This window comes from Saccopteryx leptura, chromosome 11 (genome assembly GCF_036850995.1).
Source record: "Saccopteryx leptura isolate mSacLep1 chromosome 11, mSacLep1_pri_phased_curated, whole genome shotgun sequence".
Taxonomy (NCBI): domain Eukaryota; kingdom Metazoa; phylum Chordata; class Mammalia; order Chiroptera; family Emballonuridae; genus Saccopteryx; species Saccopteryx leptura.
This window is the reverse complement of record NC_089513.1, coordinates 80,285,356-80,302,737: the sequence shown is the minus strand read 5'-3', so window position 1 is coordinate 80,302,737 and position 17,382 is coordinate 80,285,356. Positions and strand designations below refer to the sequence as shown.

General features: G+C 48.0%; 2 protein-coding genes across 2 annotated transcripts in view; both read right to left on the bottom strand.

Annotated features, from left to right (window-relative positions):
* LOC136382963 (butyrophilin subfamily 3 member A3-like) overlaps window positions 1-13,884 on the bottom strand; it is a 108,903-nt gene extending 95,019 nt beyond the window's left edge. Inside the window, exon 1 of the mRNA XM_066352366.1 lies at window positions 13,690-13,884. The gene's annotated coding sequence lies outside the window, so the exon portion shown is untranslated. The remainder of the gene's footprint in view (window positions 1-13,689) is intronic.
* LOC136383463 (butyrophilin subfamily 3 member A1-like) lies at window positions 4,346-17,073 on the bottom strand. Its single transcript, XM_066353355.1, is given in 13 exon segments — window positions 4,346-4,431; window positions 4,434-4,492; window positions 4,494-5,064; window positions 7,116-7,142; window positions 7,524-7,550; window positions 9,094-9,120; window positions 9,200-9,220; window positions 9,285-9,485; window positions 11,129-11,410; window positions 13,047-13,388; window positions 13,605-13,689; window positions 16,134-16,342; window positions 16,959-17,073. Coding segments are annotated over 11 exon segments (1,722 nt in total). The 5' UTR covers window positions 13,684-13,689; window positions 16,134-16,342; window positions 16,959-17,073.
* Between the last annotated feature and the right edge of the window lie 309 nt (window positions 17,074-17,382).

The window sequence follows — 17,382 nt, the reverse complement described above, 5'->3', positions numbered from 1 at the left end:
AAGCTGGCAAGGTCATTATAGTCTAAGGCAGGGGTCCCCAAACTTTTTACACAGGGGGCCAGTTCACTGTCCCTCAGACCATTGGAGGGCCAGACTATAAAAAAACTATGAACAAATCCTTATGCACACTGCACATATCTTATTTCAAAGTAAGAAAACAAAATGGGAACAAATACAATATTTAAAATAAAGAACAAGTAAATTTAAATCAACAAGCTGACCAGTATTTCAATGGGAACTATGCTCCTGTCACTGACCACCAATGAAAGAGGTGCCCCTTCCGGAAGTGCAGCGGGGGGCCGGATAAATGGCCTCAGGGGGCCGCATGTGGCCCGCGGGGCCATAGTTTGGGGACCCCTGGTCTAAGGCTTAGTTTAAAACTAAGCCTTCCACTCTTTTAATACTAAGATCTTTTCAATACTAAGCTTTTCCCCACACCCTTGACTGTTGCATGATGTGGGGTGGTGTGCTCTTATGAGGAATTTAATTTATGCCTCAGATGAGTGGCTTTGTATCAGAGACTTCCTTATTTATATATTGGCTTAAAGGCTTTAATTGTTTACCCTATATAATAAAGCAAAGACAGGGGCTCTCGCTATCTGATCTTGCTATCAGCTTTTCAGAGGCCTCCCAATCCCGTCCTCTTTTCTTAATTCCACGCCGTTCTCCCCCAGGACCTGGAATTATTAGTCGCACTGGTTTGTGGTACCTTACAAACTCAGAGACCAAAACTAACCACATAGAATAATCTGAATTTAAACTTTCTAACTAAAAGTGAATCTTGGTGAGCAGTCAGGTCCTAGGCCAGTACCTTCCCTGACAAAGGTTAATCTCTACCCTAACTAAGCCTCTACTGACCTTTGTTTCAACAACAACATACTTTTGGAATGTCAGTGTAATTGTTTTTCCCACAGCCCTCAGGCACTGCACCAGGGCAGAGACCACAAAACACCTCATTGTTATTGCTATCCTGTTAGTTGTTGACTGTTAAATAACTATCCTTACCCACCAATGTAAAAGAAGTATCTGTCTATTCCTTTTACTTTTTATTTTTTTGGTGGCCCATCATCTTTAATCCTAGCTTGCACCTGGCGGGCAAGTAAAAACACACACTGGGCTCCAAAACCCACTCACATTCAGTGCTCACAAAGCTACTGACTTATCTGAGTTTCCTAGAATCAAAGGTTTCTAGCTCACCAGCCTTATTCACCTCTGTTCCTCATCTCCTTCCTTCTCCCTGCACAAACTCTGCACAAACTGGCTTCTCACTCAACACTCCACCATCTTGGCTGCTTCTCCTGGCCTCCTCCATGTGGCCTTTCTTTGCTCTCTGCTGTCTCCTCTAATGCTAATCTCAGGAACTAAGAGCTCCTTTTACTTTTTATCCAATGTCAGAGCTTTCCTCATTTGCTTTCTCCTGCCTCTCAAATCTCTCACCTACAGATGTCAAGCAACCCCTTAAGCCCCCACATTTGACTGTGATGTGTAAAATAAGGTGCAAACTTCCCATTCTCTGGAGCATTTTGTCCATTGTCAATGAAGGAGTGTTTAAACCTGTAGGGAATTATTATGACTTTATTTGAGCCAAAATAGAAAATAATAGCTGGTAAGTGGAAAGTCAGCAGACTGAGAAAATGTACCACATATGCACTGTGTTCTCTGGCTTGCTACTAAACTCTGTGGTCCCCTGCTCTTCCCTGGGGCACACACTGTCGGCCCACTGGTAATAATCAGATATGACCAATGACATTGTAACAATGACATCACTCCTGTATTTACCAAGCCCATGTCAGAGACTGTATATGTGATGGTCTGGTAGGGAATTGAGGAGGCCTGGGGAAGGTGGTGATGGGTTTACTGAGTGAGAGGAGAAAGCCCTTTCTTTCCTCAGGAGGTGGCACTCTAGTGCCCGCAGGACAATGGCATCGAACAAAGGTTTCCTAATCTGCCAGTAGGTGGTCTGGTTGGGTCCAACCCTCCTACACCCACTCGATGTTCCTTTCCTGTGCCCCACAGATCCAAGTCAGGCCACTGTGTACATTTGTTCTAGAATAATCTTCCCAAGGCACATTTCTCTCTCTCTCTCTCTCTCTCTCTCTCTCTCTCTCTCTCTCTTTTTCTTCCTCTTTTTTTGTGACAGAGACACAGAGAGAAACAGAGGGACAGATAGGGACTGACAGACAGGAAATGTGAGAGATGAGAAGCATCAATTCTTTGTTGTGGCTCCTTAGTTGTTCTTTGATTCCTTTCTCATATGTGCCTTGACCTGGGGCTACAGCAGAGCAAGTGACCCTTTGCTCAAGCCAGTGACCCTGTGCTCAAGCTGGTGAGCCTTGCTCAAACCAGATAAGCTCACACTCAAGTGGCGACCTTGGGGTTTCGAACCTGGGTCCTCTGCATCCCAGTCCGATGCTTTATCCACTGCACCACCATCTGTTCAGGTCCAAGGCACATTTCTTAATATTTACTGCATGAGCCTAAATGTTTTCTCTGGAGGCCTCTCATCCCCTTCTAACTCACTTCTCAATCTGACACTGCAGTTAGCACACTAGCAGTGTCCCCACCAGCAATTACTCCAGGACTGGGACTCTGTCCCCACGCCATTCCCTTCACCTGAATTGTTCCCTCACACCTGCTCCTGCAAGAACACCTCCAGATGTTCCCAGCCTGCAGAGCTCTCAGCTTCTCCTGACAGCCAGCAAGGCATGCCAACCTGGGTCCCACCACTGCAGGAAACTCGCTTCTGCCAACAATCAGAATGAGCAAGAAGCAGACTCTTCCCTGGATCCCCCAGAAAGGAACCCAGCCTGCAGACCCCCTGATTCTAGCTCAGCAGGAGCCCTGTTAGACTTCTAACCTAAAGAAATATAAGGTAGCCCTGGCCGGTTAGCTCAGCGGTAGAGCATCGGCCTGGCATGCGGGGGACCCAGGTTCGATTCCCGGCCAGGGCACATAGGAGAAGCGCCCATTTGCTTCTCCACCCCCACCCCCTCCTTCCTCTCTGTCTCTCTCTTCCCCTCCTGCAGCCAAGGCTCCATTGGAGCAAAGATGGCCCGGGTGCTGGGGATGGCTCCTTGGCCTCTGCCCCAGGCGCTAGAGTGGCTCTGGTCGCGGCAGAGCGACACCCCGGAGGGGCAGAGCATCGCCCCTGGTGGGTGTGCCGGGTGGATCCCAGTCGGGCACATGTGGGAGTCTGTCTGACTGTCTCTCCCCATTTCCAGCTTCAGAAAAATACAAAAAAAAAAAAAAAAGAAATATAAGGTAATACATTTGTGCTGTATTAGCCATCAAATTTGTGATTATTTATTACAGCAGCAGCAATACAATACTAACACAGTAAGGATTGTGTGAAAATGTTGCAAGGAGGAAAACTGTGAAACTGTGGTGAGTAAATTGTGGGAGCTGAAAATATAGAAGTAGCTCAGTTGAAGCGTGAAGAATACTAACAAACTTCTTCAACAAATATAACTTCACAGCCACATGCCCAGTGGAGGGAATAGAATGGGAAATGATCCTGTGATGAGGAGGAAGAGTGCCTTCTCCCCAGGACCCACCAGTTAAAAGGAATGTTAGGAACCTAGCTGGGTAGATCAATTGTTTACAACATTGTCCCAATATGCCAAGGTTGATACCCCCAAGACATGGGTTTGGGGAAAGCATAAGTGGAACAAATCTCTCTCTCCATTCCTCTCTCTTCTCTCTCTCTGAAATCAATAATAAGATGAAACTTAAAAAATAAAAGGAACCTTTGGTAACATCAGTGGTGGAATGTCTTTTTCCTTGATATGGATTCCTCAACGTGATAAAAAATTTCACTAAACGTCAACTAGCACCCTTCTGTCCTTCAAATTCAGGATGCTTCATCTTTGTAATCACAGGTCACATTGCTGGTCACTGAGAATGCATTCTCTGGATGAAGACATCCTGCAGAGCTAGCCAGTGAAGGGGTGGACCATGGCTCTGACAGTCGCCCTTGAAGGATCCCAGTAGGGTGTGGCATTCATAGTCACCTACAGTGACCTCTACCCTTGGTGCCCTGGGAAGGAAACCTCAGGGCTTCACAGGACCCTGCCCAGCAAGAACAATTGGCTGCGAAGGAACAGACTATAGGGAGAGGGCAGAGGTCAAGCATCTCCCAGCAACACTACTTTCTGCGTGATTTATATATGTCACTTAAAATGAGGATTAGTGAGTGAAATTCCCGTGAAGCATTCAGCACCACACTCACTACATTCTAAGTTGTCTATAAATACTAACTATGGTTGTTAGAAGTTGGCTGAGTCACCTTTGGAAAGTTACCTCACCTCCTGCACCCTAGTCTCCTCCGTCATGTGGAAAAACTGAATTAACTCAGTGTCGTTTCAGTAAGTACTTTATTGTTGTGATATTTTGCTGTTAGAGTCTCAGCTCCAGGCTGGTCAGGGAGGGCAGAGTTATTTCAGCCCGAGGGTCCTCATTTGCATCAGCTGAGCCAGAGACACTGGGGTCTTCAGGGAGGGTCAGTCACTTGGTCAAACACAAGCGAACTCCTCACTTATTACTGCGCTGGGCAAATGGTCAAGGGAGTGGGCCCCAATGCAGAAATCTTAAAGAAAGGCCACACAGGTCCAGAGAAGGAGGTGTGCAGGAAGGTGCAGATGTGCGATCCATCGATGGCATTGTAGAAGGAGACCTCCCCTGACTCATAGTCCAGGAAAACCCCCACTCTTTCAGGAGCTTTGACAACTGTCAGTTTGGTCCCGAGGTCTGTGAGAGCCTGGTAGACATATCCATCACATAGCTCCATTGTCCAGAATCCACTCTCAGGTTTTATTATAACCCAACGTTTTCTCTCCACATTCTCCCTACACACCCCAACTTGCCAATGTTTCCTGTCCCCCACCTCCACCTCCCAGAAATGTCTCCCCGACGTGAAGCTCTCAGAGCCCAGCACACTGCAATGCCAGGAAAATCTTTTGGGGTTGTCTGGCATTAACTGGCATGTGACTGCCCGCTGTAGTCTCCTCTGGTCTTCAGAAATGCGGAGGGTGGGGTGCACGGTGTCCGGATCCAGGAGCACATCCGCTGCAGGGGGTTCGGTGGGGTGGTGTCAGTCATGGCAGCCGGACCCCAGAGCCTCAACCCTCATGGCCTGGGTCTGGCTGAGGAGGCCCGAGAACAGAGCCCGGGGTCCCCAGCCGGCCCTGAATGCTGCCCTCAGCAATGCCCTGAGAAAGCAGGGGTCTTGTGTTCAGTGAAGAAGGGGGCGGAGGGGGTGGGGGGAAGGGCGGGATCCATGCAGTCTGCCATCTGGGCTGGCGCCTTCCTTCTGCCTTTTCCGGTTCCCTCCCTACAGAGGCGGATATAACAGCGGTGCACCCGGAACGCACCCTGGGCCCGACTTCCGACTTCTGAAGGGCCCGGCAAAACCCCAATTTCTACGCTGCATACTATACACATCCTGCGCTGCATAGACCCACCTGGTGCCCAGGGCCTCAACCGACCTTAATCCGCCTCCGCCTCCCCCACAGGACTGTGCCCACCTGTGCTGCAGAGTATCAGGGACTCACACTTCAGCCCTCGCTCCCTTCTGAGCTGGGTGACTTCCTTTCTGCAAAGACTCTTGTTTACAGACACAAGCTACATACTAGCTTGAGTCTCAATTTCATGTTTGTAAAACGAGAGTAAAAATACTAAACTCTAGGGTAGAATGAAACAAACTGTGGTATATTTAGCGCAAGGCCGGGTATGTAGGAAGGGCCTGTTGTGATAATAGATTTATGTCTCTTCTGTGCTTGGGGCCACCCAGGGGCTCTGTGAACTCTCCTGCCTTCCCCTCACTTGTACCCACCCTCTCAGCCCCAGGAATCAGTCCTCTGTGGACAGCATCCCTGGGCTCCCTTGCTTCTGCTTACCTGCTGGGTTTGGCCAAGGGGAGGGACCAGCTGAGACAGGAAGGAGAAAGGAAAGAGGCCCAGCACTGACTCCCCCACTTCCTCCACTGGAGATGCTCTGACAGAGCCTGACTCCTCTCAGGCAGCCTCTCCCTGAGCTCCAGCTTCCTCTGGGCTCCAGTGACTGCTCCCTGTCCCTCCCCCTTCAGCCTAGGGGTGGTGACAGCTCCCACTGTGGGAGCCCTGGGGCACCATTCATCCTTGCTGGTTTCCTTTAATGCCACCCCTGCCTCTGGAAGTAGTTCCTTCTCTATCCCTCCTTCATCACTGTGCAGATGTGGCTGTGAACACAACCAACTCCATCTCTGTGTCACTGATATTCTTCATCTTTTCATGCTGTGACCTCTGACCAACCTCACTGTCCTCAGCAAGCACACCAAAGCCTGCTAGATGTTGATTATGTGTTTTCCTTAAATACGGTCCTAAACCTTTTTGTGAGTAACAGAATTACATGACAACAGAGTTCAATACCAAACTAGTGATAGTGTCAATTTAAAAAAAAAACCATCCATAACTCAATTGCCAGGACATATGGCCTGGTGCTACCACATTCCCTGTCTTTGTCCTGTCAATCATTAGTACCTGAATTATACTCCAAAAAAAGTGCTGTATCAAGTCTGTTACTGGTGAATAATCTGTGCAGATTACTGGGTTATCTGTCCACTGTGACCCTACACCCCTGTGAGTAAATTACATTGTTGTTAGGCCTTAAGATACTTTCTCATTACTGTCAGACAAACACCTATTTTGAACAGGCTATCTCTTTTCTGTGGGTGTTTTTGACAATATGCATTCATTAAATTACTTAGTCTATACCTCAGCCTTCACATAGTAGGAATTACCACCATCATCTAAAGTGAGGAGACTAAAGCTCAGAAACATTGTGTAACCTGAGGACACACAGGGGCAGGAGGGGTGGACACTGGGGCAGGTCCCATCCTGACTCTCCTGCAGCCCCTTCCCCAGCTGCACCCCTCACTCCTCTTCCTTCCCACAAGGACCTGTGGAGCCCAGGACAGGACTTGTCTCTGGTTCTCTGGGCTCTCGACGGAAGGTGGACACACCTTTGAGACCAGGACCTCAAGTCAACCACCCAGAACCTGACCAGTCAAGAGTTAGAGAAGAAAATGTGAGCAGGTCCCCTCAGTCGTTGTCCTAGGGAACATACAGTGACTCACTCACCAGGTTGGAAGAGGGCCGTCTTCCAGTCTGAAAGGAAGGAGACACAGACAAAGAAAGGTCATCATTTCTGTTCTTCCCCCACCATCCCCCTCACTAAGCCTCTTCTCCCTCCTCTCCTCAGTCTCTTCCAACATCCGGTTTCCTGCATCTACAGCTCTGTGGATCAGGCATGTAACCTCTCTGCACGTTGGGTTTTTTTCCATCACACTGGAGCTGCAGGCAACATGGCCGTGCTGAGCCCAGGTGTGCAGGCATTTGTGTCAACAGGGTGAGGGAACACTGTATGTGGAAGGCCCTCTCTGAGTGTCCAGGAAGGTGGGGTGGGCCTCTGAGCTGGATCTGATCATTACTCACCAGCAGAGAGAGGGTTTAAATGCTTTGTACACAGAGAGCATCAGAGTCACTCACCAGTGTAGGCCTGAGACTTCTCCCCACCTGCAAGGGGAGACAGCAGAGGGTCACCTGACCTGCCATTTCCAGGTCCTTTTCTTTCTTTTCCTCTTGCACCCATCTGATTTCTTTTTCTTCCTGCCTCTCCCTCTGCCAGTTCAGTTCTCTGCTCCCCCCTCTTTAAATCAACTGCATCTAGTGACCCTGCAGGCACCCTGCACGAGCTGTCCCAGCTGTCACTGCAGATCTGTGTGTACCTGTCTGCACAGCAGTCACCCTTGTCTGCGCCTTCACTTTCCAAAGTTTCCATTACCTTCAACAGCAGTCAAAAAATATCAAGTGGGAACTTTCAGAAAGAAACAATTCATAAGATCTAAATAACACCATCTGTGTAGCATGATGACATCTCGTGCTGTGGGCTCCGATCTGAAATCTGCCATTTTGCAAACCAACCCTCGGTCTGGCTAGTCCACCCTGTGCGCCTCCTACCCCTTTAGCAACGTCAGAGCCATCTCCATGACCAGACCGACGAGGCAGTAGCACAGTGTTTGTGCTCAATTCACCGTTATTGTACTTAATAATGGCCCCAAAGCATAAGAGTCGTGATGCTGGTAAGGTGCATGTGCCAAGAAGCATTGCTATAGGGAAAAGGCAAAGGCCTACTGTGCACAGCGGCTGCCACTCTCCGTGGTTTCAGGAACCCACTGGGCTTCTTGGAACGCATCCCCCTTGGAGGAGGGGTGACGACCTTACTCCTGTCCCTGGACATACCTGGGAGTAGGCTCACCCTGTGCATACGTACATGTGTGTGTATATGTGCTAGAATCCGTCTATCTCAATCTGTATTATTTCCTGCCGATTTTTGAAAAGAATTAAACAACTTTTTCAGATACTCTTTGTTTAGCAGTTATGATTAATTTGTGAAAACTAACAATGTAGCTACTCCTCTCTCTCTCTCTCTCTCTCTCTCTCTCTTTAGTGAGACAGATTATGAGATGTACTGTGAGACAGACTCCTGCATGCCTTCTCGACTGGGATCCACCTGGGATCCACCCAGCAACCCCCCTGTGAGGCAGAAGCTGCAATCAACTGAGCTATCCTCAGCGCCTGAGGCCAGCGCTCGAACCAATCAAGACACCAGCTGCAGGAGGGAAAGAGGGAGAGAAGGAAGACAGGGAGGGGCAGAGAGGGAGATGGTTGCTTTTCATGTGCGCCCTGAGCGGGGAATCCAACCCTGGACGTCTGCTAGCTGCGTGAAACCACTGGCCAGGACACCACTCTTCTTAAGAGACACTTCTCTGTCCTCTGGTTTCTTCTCAGCAGACTACAGACTGTGTAAAGCCACCAGGGAGGGGAGGACCTCACACACTGAGTCCACCTCCCCCGCCCCTGTCCTTTCCTGTGTCCCCTGGATGTCCCGGTGCGAGCGGCCCCTGGTGGAGACCGAAGCCCCTTCTCCATTGAGAAAACCCCTGCCCGTCTCCCCCATCAGCGTCCTTATCTCCCCCACCCCCGGGCGGTTAGGGGTGAGGGAAGGGCTGTATCATATCCCAGCACAGAGTCTGAGACGAGGGACCGGGACACTCACCCGCCAGGTACTGGATCCTTCTCCACTCTGCGGGGAACAAATGAGGAGTCGGTGACGCGAGTGACGCAGGGACCCCGGGACACGTGGGGCCGGAACCTGTACTTACTGAGTTCGCGCTGCAGCTCCTCTGGAAATAAGCAGAAAAAAGTCCCATCACGGGGATGGAGGGGGGACGGGCGCGGTGGGGGCGCGGGCTGGGGCGGGGCGGTCGCGCTCCTGCAGCCGGGACTCACCTTTGGCGCTTCGCTCCCGCTCCTTCTCCTTGGACAGGGTCTTGCTTTTTTTCTGCTGTCGCCAGAGGAAGAACCCCGCCGCCGCCAGGAGCCCCAGCAGAGCCGGTAGAGTCACCGCTAAGGCCACCACCCAGGGCCACGCGCTCCAGAAGAGGGGACCTGAGCAGGGATAGTGTCAGCCACTGTCCTGGCGGTCGCGGGGTGTTTCGGCACAGAAAGTGATCGCTCTCTTCCCAAAGTGCCCAGACTCTCACTGTCGCATGACACTATTGCCTTGAAGTGTCTGCCTCTCACATGGGAATAGTCTGAATATCAAAAACTATGTATCAAGTCTCCTCTCCACTCCCTCCACCCTCTACACCATTAATTACTTCTCATTAGTCAGCTTTACACGTGATTAAGCACCTGAACTTGCAGCTGGAGGGCCTCGGTGCAAAATCTGGGTCATCTGCCTGACTAGCATGTGACCTGGAACCAATGCCTTCACCATTCTGTTCCGGGTGTCCCAACAGGTAAAAGGGTTATATGAATGCTTGTAAAGTGCCAGACACATAGCGAGTGCCATGCAAGTGATCATTACATTTTAAAAGTAGAAATATAATCTTGTTTTCTTTTGTTTGCACCAAAGTCGGCACTCTGCACCAGCTGGTCTGGCGCTTGCTCTCTCTGTCCGGTGTCTGGGGGCCGTCCATGTCAGCACAGAGAGATGTCTGCCTTTCCTCTCACAGTGTAACCCTCCACTGCGTACAAGTCCCTCACTTGAGGGCACAGCACACTCCCGAACTTTGTATTATTATAACTAATGGTGTGAGAAATTACGTTTTACTATGGTCATTTCAGATAAATGCAATCTGATCTGTCAGATTAATTTCCAGAACTGGAATTTTGGATCAATACATAAATACATACTTTGGATAAAGATTAATGTATTGTTCTCAATAGAAGTATAGCCAAGATATACCAAAAAAAAAAAAATCAAATTATAACAAGAAGCGTCTAAAAGTGACTGTCTCCTCACAATCCTGCCATCAGAATGTATTGTAAACCACCTTGTTTTGTTTTGCTTTCTTGCCCATCTCTCAAGTGGAAAACGTCACAACTTAGGGAGATTGGACATCCTTTCAGGATATAATTCCTTGCTGTGAATTGACAATTCATGTTTTTTGCTTATTTTTCTACTAGGTTCTTTTATATTTTAAGAAGATTAGCACTTTCTCTAGGATATAGGTTGTAAATATTTTCTCTCCATATTGCTGTATTTTTGCTAATCTTCACTATTTGCCCACAATTCCCATTGTCTGTCACAGTCTGTGGCATGCACAAAAAGCTCAGAAGATGGACCCTGGCTGTTTGGCTCAGTGGTAGAGCGTCGGCCTGGCGTGCAGAAGTCCCGGGTTCGATTCCTGGCCAGGGCACATAGGAGAAGCGCCCATTTGCTTCTCCACCCCTCCCACTCTTCTTCCTCTCTGTCTCTCTCTTCCCCTCCCGCAGCCGAGGCTCCATTGGAGCAAAGATGGCCCGGGCGCTGGGGATGGCTCCTTGGCCTCTGCCCTGGTGGGCGAGCTGGGTGGTTCCCGGTCGGGCGCATGCGGGAGTCTGACTGTCTCTCCCCGTTTCCAGCTTCCGAAAAAAAAAAAAAAAGCTCAGAAGATGTCTGTGATATAAACAGCTTTATGGGGGAAAGAAGCACCCAGGTCCCTGCTCTGTGCCTTACGTCCACTGCAAAGACTCGTGTCAGCAGCAGAGAGTCATCGCTGCCCCCAGGGGCCACAGCTAAGCACAGGTAGCGGCAGGGCACTCACCTGCAATGGAAACCCTGGCTGTCCTTTCCTGGCTGAGCAGGGGGTTTCTGAAGATACAGGAGATCCCCCTCCCAGAGTCGCTTTCCACGGTCACAGATGCTGTGGCTGCGTACAGACCCAGGCTGTCTGCAGTCACAGGTGCTGCCACAGAGGACAAGTTCTGTCCTCTGTCATCTCTCCACTCGATGTGGGGCTGCGGATACCAGCCTGCAGACGTGCACTCCAGACTGATCCCTCCACTCTCATAACCTTTCATTTCAATGAGGAGATCAGAGCCCAGCGCTGTGGAAGGAAAAGTGAGCTTGAATTACGGGGAGTCCTCTGTGCTGGTGAGGGTCTCCTCGGTAATGGAGGGCACACTCACACCAGAGAACTCCAACCGGGTTCCACTGAGGAGATGTTTACAGACGTGTGCTGTGCAGGAGGGACTGTTCCATGATGTGACCACTGTCTGAACATCACTGGACCCTTGTGCTGGATTTAGCTAGATATTAGCCAAAACAGAGATTGCTTCCCCTGGGTCCCCTTAGAGACCACTGAACCCTTTCCCCTTCCCCATGCCCCAGACAAGCCAGTTCCCGAAAGAAGTCCTCATCCTGTGCTAGGTAATCATGTAAGTATTTTCCCCTTGCTGGGTGTTTTCCCAGTATGCCTCTCTACCCTTCTCTGTCCTGTAGAAGCCTTTGCCTTTGCCATGTGGTGGGGAGGGCATGCACCTTGTCTTGCCTCTGTCCTAGTTGTGCATTGTATGTAAATCCACATGGTAAACTCTTAATGTAGTTAATGCTAGAGTAGCCAACCATTTTTTCACATCTCTGGACCCAGGAAATTTTTATAACGTGGTTGTAGAGAAGGGAAAATAACTACATGAGAGAGAACTGACCTAAGGCAGGTACAATGGAGCTGTAACCACTGTCCCTAAACCTTTAAACCCCAGGTGAGGTGGATGGCAGCCATGTGAAGACCTGAGAGAACAGAGCCGTACAGGGAAGGCTTTCTTGAGAGGAACTGTGGTCTTCAGGAAAGGACTGTAGATGGTTGAGGAGATTCTCAATGATAGAGCTAGGACTTCCCGCACCACGTTTTGTCCTCTCCTAGGCTCCCCAATGACCAGCCCCAGCAGAAGCCACAAGGTTAGGTTGTGTCCCGAGATTGAAAAATGAAGCCCTGACGTCTGAACAGGAGATAGTTCATCAAAAGCAGCATCAGACAAGAGCACTTTGTCACTGTGATGAATTAGGAGAAGATCGGGACACTCAACAATCTGGGAACAGAGAAAAACAGACCAGTGTCCAGACCACAGCAGCAACCAAACCTCCCCTGTCTGGACTGTGAGTGACCCGTTTCACCCCTGCACCATCCTGATCGCATCCAATCCAGAGCAAAGCCTTATATAAAGCCTCCCGATATCCCCTAACAGTCCAAGTGTTATGCTAAGGCTTCCTGACATCACCTGAGACAGCCATGGTTTCCACATGAGTGTGCTCTCTCTCAGAGCAGTAAGTAACTAACACCATTCGTTCAACTACAAGTTGGAGGACATGGGCAGCCCAGGTGATGTCCACGCAGGTCAGTCTCCTGGGCCCACAGCTCGTGCACCTGGAGAAACCATGGCCACTGCCTGGAACTCAGCGGAACCCAAATATCTGTGACTCCCACTGAGGGAGGTTTTTCCACTGTTTTTATCCCTGATTACCACGTCCTTGCTGAGGCCCTGGTGGCCGCCATGAGGAAGTTCCTCACCTGACACAGAATAGATTTTCCCTGAAGGACAACCTCTGTCTGTCAAGGTCCTCAGAGAGGCAGAGTTGGAAGCCAGAGGAAACAGGAGCTGGTGAGTAGCCAGGAGTGCTCTGAGGTGGGTGTGGAGACCGTGCCCCAGGCCCCACAGAAGAACAAGAACAGACCCGAGGCTCACCTGCAACCTTCAGCTCCACTTGGGCTTTGTCATAGAAGTCTCCATTTTGAAAATAACACTGGTAGTTTCCGCTGTCAGAGAGAGTGATGTTGTGAATCCGGAGAGCCGCCTTCCCCTCAGTGATGTCCTCTTTTAAAATCGAAGTTCTCCCTAGATACTCTGCTACCTGTGTCTCTTCCTTCCCATGTGCATACGTGACCACCACCTGCCAGGGGCTGGGTCGCACCCACATCAGCTCCATGTCCTCAGCGTTCATCTTTGGGGACAGGTGACAGGGAAGCTCAGCATCTTCACCCACCACGGCCAGGATGGGGTCAACAGGTCCAACCACAGTAAACTGAGCTGCTCAAAAGAAGGGGGTGCTTCATCAGTGAAAGTGGGGGCCAGAGGGTAAGGAGGTGTCCAAGGCAAGGAGCATGAATTAAAAGGCACCTGGAAGGGCCCTCAATCCCAGCAGGAGTACCATCTGCATGGACCTTCCTGGGATGGGGAAAGTCCCAGGTTCTGACTTGACACTGTAGGTCACTGTTCCAGAGACACACTCAGAACCGGTCCTACCTGAACAGGTGGTGAGCAGCTGGACCAAGACGAAACAGACAGGGAGGTCAGGCAGGTGGAAGGCCAAGGACCTCTCCATTTTTACCTGTTGTGTAGACAGAGAGAGACCAAAAGGAGATGGGTAGAAATGACGATCTGGAAAATCATGGAGAATTCCCCACGGACACGTCTGCCTCCCCCTTCCCAGACCAACTCGGGTGCAAGTAGATCACTGGTGACCAGAGAGCCTCTTCCGCAAACGTCTGCTTCTGAGTCTCTTAACTTTCATTCCAACATGGTACACATTCCTAAAATATGTAACGATAAATGAACGCCCCTGAACCGTAGCCATCAGGAAACCCTGGGCTCTACCCTGAGGACGTGGACAGAAGCCTTCACTTACCCACAATTCCCTGGGACAGCCAGCTCCCGCCTCCCCCATCACACTCTGAGGAGCACAGGACCCTCCTCCCTGAGTCCCGGATTCACTGGAGTCCCACAGTCTATGCTCAGCACACCAGCCAGAGGTTCCTGACTCACTTCCCCTCCCTCCTCCACTCACCCCTTTGGGGGGCTCCCCTACACTCAGAGCAGGAGCTGAAGTCCTCTGGACCCTTTATTTTTATAATCATCTGAATGTTTTAAAATTTAAAAGTTTTCAGAGTGGAGAATATATTTTCACTTATTTTGAGGAGATTTACTGTTTTTATTCCTGAGTATGGACCATTCTATAAATAAATAAATAAATAAATAAAATTAAGAAAACTGAAATAACATATAATGATAATTATATACTTTGTTTCATATGACCATCAATACTTTGGGTATATTCTGGCCACATACATATAACAAATGCCTTGTAATATATTTTATCCCTTGACCTACAAATTCCAGTTGCAGGAATTACTCTTAAATAAAATGCCTGGTATTAATCTCAAAATTTACGTTTAAATTTCATCAAAATAAGCTTACCATAGCAAAATGTAGACACAGTTTAAAAACCTAAATTGGGTCCTATTTTGTTAAAATTATAAATAAGAACTCTTTGCTAAAAACATGATTCCTAAACTTACAGCTAACATAATCTCAATGGTAAAAAGCTGACAGCTTTTCCTCTAAGATTAGGAATAAGAAAAGAATGCCCACCATCACCACTTCTGTTCAAAACAATATCAGAACTCTTAACACCAGCAATCAGATGAGACACAGGAATAAAAAAACAGACAATGCATAGAGAGAGAAGTAAAGCTGTCATCATTTGCAGATGACATCACACAATATATAAAAAAGCCTGAGTACTCCACCAAAAAACTATTGCATCTAATAAATGAATCCATTAACATGGCAGGATACAAAATTAGAAACCTGTTGCATTTCCATACAGCAATGATGAATAATCAGGAGTTTTAAAAATTTCATCAAAAAGCATAAAATACCTAGGAATAAATTTAACCAGAAGTGAAAGACCTGTTCTTTGAAAACTAAGGCAATGAAGAAAGAGATCAAAGAGGATGCAAATAAATGGAAGGATATACTGTGCTTATGGGTTGGAAAAATTAATGTTGTTAAAATGTCTCTACTGCCTAAAGCAAGATACGGATTCAATGTTACCCCCATTGAAATACCAACAGCCTTCATCCCGAAAGTAGAACAATTAATGGTAAAATTTATATGAACCCGCACCCCAAAAAAGAAACAAAACAAGAAAAAGCTAAATAGCCAAAGAAATCTTGAGGAAAACAATAGTTAAAATTTTTAAAAAATAATAAAAAAAGGAAAGAGAAAAAGTCGAAAAAAGTGGAGGTATCATCTTTCCTGATACGAAAAGGCTACACTAAGAAAAACAGCGTGGTGCTGGCATAAAAACAGACACACACTTCAATGAGACCAAGTAAAAAGTCCAGAAATAAATCTGCAATATGTGGCCAATTAATCAATGACAAAGGAAGAAAGAGTATGCAATGGGTTAAAGACAGTTTCTTCAAAACAATGGTGGGAAGACTGGACAGGCACACGCAAAAGACTGTAACTGGATCACTTTCTCACACCATATACAAGAATGAATGCAAAATGGGTTAAAGATTTTACTTAATACTGAAACTGTAAAACTAGAAGGAAACAGAAGCAATGGTCTCTCTGAGATCGCTCTTAGTAATATCTTTTTGGATATGTGTCCTTGGGCAAGGGCAAAAAAAAACAACAACAACAAAAAACAAATAGGACCAAATCAAACTAAAATGCTTGTGCAAAATAAAAAGACAATCTACTGAATAAATAAACCATCCAGCAAGAGGTAAATATTGGTAATTTGTAAGAAACTCATGCAACTTAATATAAAAACACCAACAATGTGATTTTAAAAATGGGCAGAGGCCTGAACAAGCATTTCTCCAAAGAGGAGGTGCGGAGACCAACAGACAATGAACTGAAAACCTCTCTGTGGTCAGACAATGTGCTGTTTATCCATTCTTCATGTTGGTCCAGATTTTCCTATATTACAAAATAACTCTGTAATGAACATATTTACATATAGATCTTTAAGACACATACCTCTCTTAGAATCCCTTGGAATACATTCCCAGAGAACAGCAGGAGAGACTGTAAGAGGACTTTGCTCTTTTCTTCTTTTCTTTTCTTTTCTTTTCTTTTCTTTTCTTTTCTTTTCTTTTCTTTTCTTTTCTTTTCTTTTCTTCTCTTCTCTTCTCTTCTCTTCTCTTTTTTTTCCTTCTTTCTTCCTTCCTTCCTTTCTTCTTTTCCAACTGACAGGAGGGGAGACAAAGAGACAGACTCTCACATATGCCCTGGTCGGGATTCACCCAGCAACAGCCTGTCTGTGGCCAATGGTCTGCTCATCTGGGAACATGCTCACAATCGAGCTATTTTTAGTGTTTGAGGTGGAGGCCCCAGGGACCCATCCTCAGTGCCCAGGGTGGATGCTCTCAAACTAGTCAAACCATGGCTGCAGGAGGGGGAGAGAGAGAAAGAGAGAGAGAGTGGGGAGGGGGAGGGGTGGAGAAGCAACCTGTCACTTCTCCTGTGAGTCCAGACCAGGAACTTAATCCCGGATATTCACACGCCAAGCCAACGCTTTATCATTCAGCAAACCGGCCAGAGCTCAGCTCCTTTCTGACCACAGGAAGTTCCTAGGAACGTGCAAGCTGTGAAGCTCCCTCATTCCGGTTGTCTCCCTCCCACAGATTTCCCAATGCAGGCACAGCCTTGCCCTGCCTCTGTGGACACACCTGTGCCTTCACCTGCCTGTTCACAGCACCACACTCCTCCTCTGGGTGAGGAATGTCCTGCAGGCTCACCAGCTTCTCAGCCTCTCCCCGAAGGGTCCCTGGAGCCCTGCTTTTACCAAGTCCCCCTACTTACCCTTGGCACCCCCAGATGAAAGTCACAGAACAAAGACTCTCAGTAGTTCTCCATTATATTTCAGTTTCTGATCTGGAAGAAAGGGTGAGGGGGAAAGGAAAGCTTGCTCAGGAGGAGAAACAGTGCAAAGTCCCCATTTGAAAGTACTTGTTTTCTGATTGGCTTAGAATTCTGCGTCTCATAGGTCGCTGGGCAGAAACCAGTGGGCAAGGTCAGCATGAACAGGGACGCTGTATTGGGTGGTACCAGTGAAGACCAGCTCCAGCCCTTATTCCCACACTCTGTGTCTTCCTGTGTGTTTACCTGTTTGAATCACTCCTGGGCATATATGTGGGTGATCAGCATTTCATTATACACCCCTACTTTATGTCTTTTACATCATAATGCCTTTATCAGCCAAACTAAGTAGATAAATGAACAGATG